We start from the raw sequence: 10794 nt of genomic DNA, 5'->3' as shown, positions 1-10794 counted from the left end.
GAATTTGAAACTCAAAATTTTAAAAAACGAATGAAAAACTTTTAACATGTAATTAGAAAAAAACCCTTAAATTAAAGGTTGGATTGGGGTTAACCTTCAGCTCTAAAGCCTATGAGTCTCCATAACCAGATTCAACCACTTGAAAACCCTAATCTGGAGACTCACAAAGGTCTCGAGAAGGATTGGGGCTGGGGGGTGGGTGGGAGTGTCACAGGAAGTTTTAAATCCCACCTCTTCCAGGCACTACTAGAGTGACCGGTCTAAATACTGCCCTCCCACCTTCACATCTTGGCTCCCAGCGTCCCCTCTTTTGATGCTGGCCGCACCCTCCCTCCCTTCCTCCTCTGCTTGTAACACCAGCTGCTAGAAGCTGTCCAGCCTCCTTCAAGGCCGGCTCAGCTACCATGGCCTGTATGCAGTCTCCCTAATCAGGACGTTCAGAAGACGTTTCGAGCCATGACGGACCCCAGAGAATGGGTTCAGGAGAAAGCAGAGCTTACACACAAATCACAAACCCCAGTCCAGCATCCTTTCCATCACACCATCTCCCCAACCAGAAGCATGATTCTGGTCCCTCCACGTTTCCCGCCCACTCTGGGCCCACTTCTCTTTTGCAATGACTGGTTCCTTTTTGGGGCGTGGGCCTGTAATTTGATCAGTGTGGGAAATTCCCCGACCAGAAACTCCTGTTCATGCAAAGCAGCTTCTGGCTGGCAAAGGGCAGCCAGCCTGGGAGAGTGGCCGCACCTGGAGCTCTGTGCACTGGGAGGCAGGGCTGAATCCAGGTAAAGCCCTCTCTGACCCAGTCCCCTCATTTTCCCTCCACTGTTGCCATCACTCTGAGAGCAGTCCCTGTTCACCTTTCACCCTGGGCAGTGCAGCTGTTTGCAGCTACCAAAATAACCTCCATATCTTAAATGCAGGTCTAAGCACCTCGACGTTTTCCAGAGCCTGTATCAGCTCCCTCCTGGGCAGGGGGGCTCTTCCTCTGCATCCCAGCCCCCTTCAGTGAAATGTATGAAACGCATAAAAAACAGCACGGCAAGATCAACAATTCTACTGACATACAGCTATCAGAATATTTCAGAAAACAAGTTCTAGGACCCCAGGCTAAGAACCCCAGCTCTAGAATAAAACACAAACCACTCAGAATTGTGGGTAAAGGGGACAAAGGCTGGCTCTAGACACTTTTTTTACTCTGTCCCTCCCAGGCCTGGAATGCACTTCCTCCTTCTCTCCCCACCTTCCTAGGTCTCAGCTAAAGCTCAGTTAATGGGCCATCTCCCAGGGGAGAACTTTGGGGATCACAAAAATCTAAGGTTTGGGATCTGGAAGGAAATTTAGTCATTTTACAAAGAAGGAAACTGAGGCCCATGTCCCACAACTAGTACACAAGATTGTGTACCCAAATCTACTCCTCGGTGCACTACTCCCAACTTCCCGACTGTGTCCGACTGTGCATACTCAAAACTTTTAGTTTTCGTCATCTAGGATATCACAAGAAGTCCAATCAAGAATGGCAAGGAGGGGGTAGAATCTGCATTGGTGGAGAAAGGACCTACTATGAGAAAATGCCATTCCATGAACATGTATAAAGCACCTACCAGGTGGTGGGCAGAGACTCCCCAGCCTCCAACTCAGGAAGATCTGGGCTCAGATCCAGCCACTGCCACATCCTGGTTGATGGCCCTGGGCACTGGATGGGGCAAGTCACTGACCCTGCCCCAAAAACTCTCTTGGGCCAGAGATTGTGGAGAGCTGCTACCTGGAGGTAACAGAAGCTTCCTCACTGCCAGCTCTCCAGAATCATAGGGCCGAAACACAAAAAGGAATGTGCCAGTCACTGGGACGCCTGCCCTCAAGGAGCTTACATTCTACCTATTTGCTGATCCCTGAAGGGTGGTTACTAAGCCCTGTATGTATCTTTTGGGTCCAAATAAAGACCATACTCCTAAAATAAGATTTCTTTTTTGGGGGGGGGTAGGCAATGGGGTTAAGTGACTTGCCCAAGGTCGCACAGCTAGTGATGTGTCTGAGGTTGGATTTGAACTCAGGTCCTCCTGAATCTAGGGCCAGTGCTCTATCCACTGAGCCACCTAGCTGCCCCCAAAATAAGATTTCTTTAGGAGGAAAATGTAGCTATAATCTTGAAAAATAATACCAAAGTTTTACATGAGCCAGATTGGGTAAGGGACCTCTACTTGGAACAATGATCTCGTCCACTGATGCCTGCGGTGCCCTGCCCCGCTCCAGGCCCATTGTGAGATTCACACAAGAACAGCATATGTGAACATTCTTGGCAGGCTACTGCCTGTGTTGCAATGGTGTTTTGTAGCTAAAATCCGAGGCAGGGCCTGGGGTCAGGGCTTGACTTCTCCTTTTTCTTTGCTCTTTTTCATTGGCTTCTCCCCACAGACTCTGCCTTGGGCCACTTGCTGACCTCAGCTCCTGTGGGGTCACTGAACATCTCTATGCTGGTGACTCTCAGACTGCCCATCCAGCTCGACTCTCTCTCCCGAGTTACAATCTACAATCACCACCTGCCTTTGGGACATGGTGGAGTGAACTGGAATCTCCAGCTCAAGAAGTCCAGAACGACACTTGGTCTCCTTCCCTCTTCCTGCCGCAGGAGCCACCATCCTCAGAGCCAGGCTCTCGACCTCAGCGTCATCCTGAACTCCTCCCTCACACTGACGCTGTGTCCAGTCTCGTCCAGTCTTGTCATCTCTACCTCCCCAGGTCTCCCTCCCTTCTCTCCTTTCCCAGGACCACCACCCTGGGGCAGCTCTCACCTTACAACTGGACTCTTGCCACAGGCCCCTGCATTGTCCACTTCCGTGTCAAAGGAATCGTCTGACCTACCACAAACCTGCCAACTCCATGAACACCCATGGCTCCCCCTCCCTCCCAGGATCCAACAGAAAGTTGTGCATTTAAAGCTCCTCTGACCCCGGCCCTTCCTACCTTCCCACTCACCTCCATAATCCAGCTATCTGGCCCGACCCCACCACCCTCTCTTGTCTTTACTGACTGTTCCTCAGGCCTAGAATGCTCGGGCCCCTCACACCGTCTACCACTTGGCGTGAGCTCTCAAGCTAATCCCCGTGCTGGTCGTTCCCTGACCCACACCTAATATTCCATGTCCTAAAGCCCCCTCGACTCTGGCATCCCAGGTTCTAAGGCTCACCCCCCCACACCCCAGCTCTTTTTTTTTAAGGTCTCCTGCAGCTCTTACGTCTCATGTTCTTGGGCACTTCTAGCTCTGACATTTCCTGTTCTAAGGCACCTCTAGCTCTGGCATTCCATGTTCTAAGCACCCACCCCCATCCCACCCCACCTCCTGTCCAGCTCTGGCATTCTCTGATCCTAGGCTTGTGGTCAGTGCTATGAAAGTTGCAAGAGAGGCCTGTGATCCTGACTCAGGGGGAAGGGATTCATGCTGAAAACAGAAGCCAAACCAGGATCTGAACGGCTGGGGGCTGACTCTCCAGTGAAACTGTGAAAGTCATCTCCAGTGGGCAGTTCCCCTCGCCTCAACTTTAACTGCTGAATCTCGCCGTCCCTCTGTTGGACTGCGCATACTCAGGCATTATTCTATGGTCTCCATATAGACAAATTCCACCTTGGGAATGTGGCCTGGCCTCTGCCTAATCACTGGCCATGCTCCAGACAGGACAGGACAACAGCTGGGTGGGGAGGCTTGGTTACTACTTAAGGAGACAGGAAGGGGAGACCACAAGGTCAGGACCAGCCAGAGTCTCCTAAGGCAAAGGCCGAGCCAAGTCAGTACTGGGTTCTTCTGAGCTTCAAACTCTAAGGGGGCCAGGTGTGCTACCCACCTCCACCTCGAGTTGACACAGCCAGGGTGGCTATAGGCAGGGTTGGCCATCCCCACCTCCTGCCCTCTTCTGTCAAGGAAGCCGTGGGCTCAGACACCAGCAGCCTTCACGGTTTAGTCCAGACTGTGGAATCCCCCTATGAGAAGTGCTCAGTGGGCAGTTAGGTGGCACAGCGGATAGAGCACCGGCCCTGGAGTCAGGAGGACATGGGTTCAAATCTGGCCTCAGACACTTGACACTTAGCTGTGTGACCCTGGGCAAGTCACTTTACCCCATTGCCTGGCCAAAAAAAAAAGAGAGAGAAAGAGAGAAAGAAAGAAAGAAAGAAAGAAAGAAAGAAGAAAGAAAGAAGAAAGAAAGAAAGAAAGAAAGAAAGAAAGAAAGAAAGAAAGAAAGAAAAGAAAAACAAAGAGAGAAAGAAAGAGAGAGAGAGAGAAAAGCTTAGCACAGCATCTGGCACACAGTAGGTCCTTCATGAATTGACTGAGTGACTAAGCCAATGCCTGCTTGTATTTCCAAGGAAAAAACCACCATCTTTGTTTTCTCCAGGCAGCCTGTCCTACCTTGGAGCAGTTCTACTGCTCGGAAGAGCTTCCTTGTAATGAACTGAAAATCCCTTTTCCTTGCCTCACCTCCCACTAGTCTCCATCTGGAGCATCTCTCTGCATGACAGGCAGTGGAGTCATGGAGCCTTCAGTCCCTTCCCTCTGCGTCCACCTTCACGTTGACTTTCTCACCCGTGAAGTGGAAGGACTCTCATTTCCAGAGTACTTTCAGGGGGAAACCTGTGATGTAGGTTGTGTGCGTGTATTATCCCCATTTTACAGATGAAAAAACGAGGCACAGGCAGGCCGAAGTGACTTGCCCAGCATCACAGAGCTGGGGAGAGCTCCAGGCTGCTTCCACCATCCGGTACTGTGTCTCTGCATCACAACACTTCCACACCTCTCATCGTTGTGGTCCCCCTCCTTGGACAACTGATAATTATTCAATGAGACCCTCCTAAAATGGGCCATAGAACCAGCAGCAACATTTCAGTGTGGCGGGACAGCGGCCCTCACGTAGGTACTGCACTTGGTTTCTCGGTGCACTGTTTGGCTGCTCCGATAGAAGCCCCCCGGGGAGGAGAAAGTCGTCTTCGCCGATGTTGGGAGAGCTCTGTCTGCCCCAACCAAGACCTCTCAGGTTGAGGCGAGGCTCGCCAGGCAGCACAGAGCAACCGCAACGGTGCTGGCCGCGGGAGGCCGAGTCCTGGTGGAGGATCTCTGAGTCCTTGTAGACTTTAGGGGTCAGTACTACAGAGGCTGGCCTTGGGATAAGTGCTCCCATGACTCTTGCCCTAGCTCTGTTTGCTATGGTTTGCTGATTCTAAGTTCTCATTCGTGCTTAGCCTTGAGGCCAGGTGGCTGACTCGGGCAGATGACACTAAGAACTGGGCAGGCAAAACAACAGATAAGAAATCTGGCATTAAAACTACTTGAGCATGAGAAAATGAGGATCTTTAGCTGCTTAGATCGTTTGTGTTATTAATGAGTGCTTGTAGATCATTTCTCATGGTACAAAGCTGTTTTCTATGGTGTATAAGCATGTAACACCTGAAAATAAACTAGTCTTAGGAGCACCAGTCTCAGACTCGCCTAGCCCGACTTTTCTTTCTCCAGTTTCCCTTCCCCTTTTTCTTTCACCACTCTGTCATATCAGGCCGGCTGCTGGCAGCTGGCCTTGCAGTACTGGGCCTTAGCCAGTATGGGCCTCAGTTTCCCGGTCCGTGAAATGAGGGGGTCGGATAAGCAGCTTCCTACTCTGGCCCCCTCCTCATCTTCCTAGTCTGCGACCTGAAAGCCCAGTGCCAGGGACCTCCTGAAATCCCAGCTCCTGCAGAGACTCGAGAAAGCGCAGGTCAGGAGGGTTTTAAATGCTGTCTCTGTCATTCACGGTATTAGCTCGGGCTCCCAGCTTTGGGTCAGCCACAGCTGGATAGGCGAGGCAGCTGCATCTTCATCCCACCTCGGACAGGCCCAAGCACACTGCCTGAGGACGTATCACAGAAGCTGCTACAGGTCCATTACTCAAACCTCCACTGGGGTGTCCAATCAGAGGACTGAGGAAGAGCGAGGCAGGTCACCTCGGCTCCATATGAGCTTAAGGAACCCTTCCAGATCTAAATCTATAATCCTATGAACTCCAAGGGCCCTTCAGAGATCTAGGAGCAGAGACACCTTCCTGTGGGGTCGGGGAGGATACTGGGGGACGCTGTGCACTGTGCCTCGATGAAATCCAGATCCACGATATCTGGGAACATCCCCGACCTCACAGGCTCAGAACCCGGCCAAGTAGGAAATTGAGGTAGCCTGGCGAAACTTGTTCTCAGAGACACCTGCGGCTTCCCCTTAAGCCCAGAGAGTGATTTCAAAGAACCAGAGACATGGTGGGAGGACAGAATGTCTCCTTTTTATTCCTAGTTGCCATTAAATAACAGAACACACAACAGCCCAGGCTGCGAAGGCTTCCCTTTGCTCCCAGATCTGGCGCTGGGCCTCGTCTCCTTTCCTCATCTCTGGCTCAGTCTCGGATGTGGGAGAAGGACACTGCCACCCCTCCCAGGCATCTGACAGCAGGGGCATGAGAGGATAACCAGGAGAAGAGCAGGCCTAGGGAGGGGCGGCTGAGAGCGAGCAAGCAAGGGGATTCCAAGGACAAGCCTGTGAAAGCTCCCCTCTCTGCCAAAGATGCCTGGTGGGGGTGGTGGCCTGGAGGAGCTCCCCTGGCACCCTCCCAGCTGGGCAGAATAGGAAGGGACCCCAGAGCATCTAGTCTAAGGGTCCTCTCGGCACCTCCCGAGAGGTGGCCACTGGCCTCTGCTTGGAGACCTGGGGTGCGGGAGAGGGAAGCAGCCACCTCTGGAGGCAGCCCGCTCACCTCGGGATAGCTCCGACCCTCAGGTGTTCTTCCTTCTGTTGGACTGAAACCTGCATCCCCCCACTCGTTCCTGGGTCTGCCCTTCAGGGCTGAGCAAAATACCTGGTTCCTAATTCACAGCAAGTGAGACTTAACTAAAGGAGGCTAAAGGCAGCCTTCTGGACCAAATGTTCGTGTGGGACGCTCTCCAGAGCCCGGTGTCCTGGGAAGGACACCAGATTGGACAGTCCCATCCAACTTCTAGGGATGGGGGGAGGAGTCCTCACCCATCCTCACTGATGCCTCAGTGATGCGTGGGGAGACATGGATGCTACTCTGCCCATAGAAATCTCGAGAACCCTAGTTCTTGCCCCACCCTTGGTACCATAGACCTCATCCACCTATACTAGGCCTAGAACTCAGGGTCCTCCAGTTTGGCCTGGATTTGTCAGCCTCAAATCAGGGGCCCCCTGTAAATCCAGGCCCTCTGGGAAAAAGAGCCCAGGCCTAGCCCCCTTGTACTGCAGAAAAGGATACACCAAATCCTGACGGCGTGGCGGAGCCAAACTTCTTTCTGAGAGAGTCTCTCCTAAGGTCCGAATGGTCATAGACAGGGCTGGATTAGACAGAGAGCCCGTACTCTGGACCTGAGGGGGAGGACAAGCCAAGAGCCAGGTGTCCTTCAGAGCGGCCCACCCTCGTCCCAGTCCTGAAGCCTCCTGCACTGCTCTCCGGGGAAACCATCAGGAAGCTCCCCCAGGGACAGGGAGCAACAGTAGAGACGGGGAGCAAAATGCCACCTCTGCTGGGCCAGCTCCCTCTGGGCAGTGAGGGAAGGATGCTAAAAAGAGGCCGGGACACCAATGGGGAGGACATCTGACGGAGGATGGAGCTGACCCTCGCGTTAGGAGCGGGGCCTGAAGACCCTGGCAGCTCCCTGTGCAGGGGGCTGGCCCTGCAGGACAGAGCAGCACAGGAGAGGCGGCCCAGGGAACACGCTCACAGCAGGGAGGGGGGGAATCCTCTGCCTGCCTCTGATGTCCTCCTGGGGCCAGTCAGTGCTGCCACAAGTGGGAAGCTCAGAGATACCAAAACAAAAGCCTGCAGGATCGGTCATTCCTGTCACAGGTTGGCAAAAGGCAGCTACACACACACACAGTCATAGACCCACACACAGACACACAGTCACACACTCACAGAGTTACAGGACACACACAGTGCCCACAGTTTATACACACACACACACACACACACACACACAGTCACACACACAGAGTTACACACACAGAGACACACAGTCACACACCCACAGAGTTACAGACACACACAGAGCCCACAGTTTTACACACACACAGTCACACACACACACAGTCCACAGTCACAGACACACACCAAGTCACAGACATACATATACAGTCATAGACACACACAGACACACAGTCACATACCCACAGAGTTACAGACACACACAGTGCCCACAGTTTTACACACACACACACACACAGTCACACACACAGAGTTGCACACACACACACACACACACAGTCCACAGTCACAGACACACACCAAGTCACAGACATACATACACAGTCACAGACACACACACAAAGCTCCACACACAGACACACACAGTCATAGACACACACACAGACACAGTCACACACCCACACAGTCCACAGTCACAGATACACACCAAGTCACAGACATACATACACAGTCACAGACACACACACAAAGCTCCACACACAGAGTCACAGACACACAGACACACACAGTCATAGACACACACACAGACACACAGTCACACACCCACAGAGTTACAGACACACACAGTGCCCACAGTTTTACACACACACACACACACACACACACACACACACTCTGGCACTACCCTGGTCAGGCCCCATCCTCTTCACAGCGCCATCATCTGCTTCCCCTGTTTCAGCAGAGACCCCTATCCCCCCTCCCAGCACACCTGCCCGTAGCTCCTCACCCTGTTGGCTTTAGGCTGCCGTGTCCTGTCAGCTCTCAGAGCTTTCCCACCCTACCCCACACTTCCTCTCTAGGAACTTCCCACACCATCACACCTGCAGGAGGAAGCAGGACAGAGCCTGGAGTGTGGCCATCGAGAGCTCAGAGAAGTTGACCTTGGCCGTCTCTTGCAGAACATACCCAATGTCATCCTGGGAGAGGACGCTGCTGCTCCGGAACCTCACAAACTGTGGGGAAAGAAAGCTGGGGCTCGGTCAGCCAGTGGGCATCTCTGGCCAGGGGCCATACATAATAAATGCTGATAAGGCAGGAAGACCTTATTCCAAACCAATCCTGGAGGCAGCCGGGAGGGCAGCTCAGTGATCCCCTTCAGCCCCACTGGCACTGACCTTACCCCCTCCCTCCAACAGGACCCTGTTTACACCTCGCTAACCTATCTGTCCCATACGTTTGTGTTTTATAGTAATGTGTGTGGTGCCTGATTCTCCCAGAGAAGGCAGAGATCATACATCTGGTTTGATACTTCTCCCAGCCCCCAGGACAGGACCCCCAGCCATCCCAGTAGCACCGAGGCGGCGGACGTCCGTAATTGTGTTCTCAGCCTGGTGCCCATCACTCCCTCTGCCCTGGGATGCAGGGCCCACAGACCAGGCCCCCTCTTATAACCAAATATCTGAATGGTTTTGCAGCAAAGCTTCCAGGTGACCCAGGAATGGAGTCATCTCCCTAGACCTCCATGGTCCCCTCCCAGTGCTTTCTTCCCCTTCTCTTGGCCGGCTGGGCTCACCCCACCCCCAGACTCTACAGCAGGGGTTTTTAACTGGGGTCCTCTCACTTAAGGGGTCCATGAACTTAGACAGAAAAAAATACACCTTTATTCTCACTAACTTCTAACTGAAATTTAGAAGTTTCTTTGATTACGAATTTTAAAAAGTTATTCGTAGGTTCCACCAGACTGCCCGGGGGGTCTATGGCACAAAAAGATTGAGAACCTGAGCCCAGGAGGAAGAGTGCGCCCACCACTGAGGGACCGGTTTGACTAACATACAGAACAGCCACCAGCCATGACAGAGGCTGGGCCATCTCTGTCTGTATCTCCAAGCCTCAAAGGGAGATGAATGAGCATGTCAGGAGGTCACTCTGCAAATTCCTCCCAAAGGCTTATGTGAATTTAGATATTAAACGAGGCCGGGTGGAGTATCAAACTTGGAGTCAGGAAGGCCTTGAGTTCGAATCTTGCCTTAGCATTTATTAGCCAGTCCTAAGTTGTGGCCCTGCAGCAACTGAAGGTTGCCAACAGAAGGCCAGCTGGGGGAGGGGCGTTGGAGCCCAGGGCCCTGGGTCTGCTGTTGGGGCCACTGAGAGCAGACCATGGGCTGGCACTGAATCTCTCTGGCCATGGTCACCCCCAAAATGGCATCCCAAGGCACTGGGGGGCCGTGGTCTTCAGTACTGAGGGTTCACTCACAAAAGGGAAGCGAGTGCAGCCTGCTTACCTAAGTGCAGACATTCCCCAGGACCTTAACCTGCCTCCTACTGCTGGCAAACGGGGCCATTTCCCCCAGGTGCCCGGGACGCCCAGCCCCAGTGTCCTGGGGCCCTTGGGCCAGTCCTTTCTGCACTCACCAGGGTCATGAGCCTCAGGATCTCGGGGCTGAGGAAGGAATTGTCTCCAGCATCCAAGAGGGTGAACAGCAAGAACCGATTCCAGGGCTGGGCGGCCACATGCCGGGCTGCAGGAAGCAACATTGCAAGCCTGCCACCCAGGGGCACAGGGCAGCCCCTTCCCCTGTTTTGGGGGGATTAGCCAGGGGGCACTGGTTCTGAGAGGTAATGGCCCCCATCACCGGGCCCTGGGTGGTGGGAGAGGCTGGGACACAGGGCTGGAGTCACAAGATGTGGGTTCAAACCACCCCTCTGACGCCCACTAAGTGGGCATCCTCTCCCCTGGCCGAGCCTGTCTCCTCTTCAGTAACACCTGGAGAACCCGCCCCACACAGTCACTGCAAGGCTCACAGGCCATCGCTAGGGCTGGCAAGATTTAAAGCTGCCATCAAGGAGCACT

The 10794-nt window shown here is 53.3% G+C and overlaps 1 protein-coding gene across 2 annotated transcripts in view; it reads right to left on the bottom strand.

The window, feature by feature from the left end:
- Window positions 1–6268: 6268 nt before the first annotated feature.
- The window catches only part of MEI1 (meiotic double-stranded break formation protein 1), a 74942-nt gene continuing 70416 nt past the window's right edge, over window positions 6269–10794 (bottom strand). For both annotated transcript variants that reach the window (XM_020982742.2, XM_020982744.2), the window contains exons 28-31: window positions 10356–10462; window positions 8825–8956; window positions 7275–7384; window positions 6269–6447 (exon numbers count right to left, since the gene is read on the bottom strand). In XM_020982742.2, coding sequence (XP_020838401.1) covers window positions 6402–6447; window positions 7275–7384; window positions 8825–8956; window positions 10356–10462 — 395 coding nt within the window. In that variant the 3' untranslated portion in view covers window positions 6269–6401. The remainder of the gene's footprint in view (window positions 6448–7274; window positions 7385–8824; window positions 8957–10355; window positions 10463–10794) is intronic.

This window comes from Phascolarctos cinereus, unplaced genomic scaffold, assembly GCF_003287225.1.
Source record: "Phascolarctos cinereus isolate Bilbo 61053 unplaced genomic scaffold, phaCin_HiC Scaffold_1;HRSCAF=81, whole genome shotgun sequence".
Taxonomy (NCBI): domain Eukaryota; kingdom Metazoa; phylum Chordata; class Mammalia; order Diprotodontia; family Phascolarctidae; genus Phascolarctos; species Phascolarctos cinereus.
Note: the sequence above shows the minus strand (reverse complement) of the source record. Positions and strands in the feature narration are given on the sequence as shown.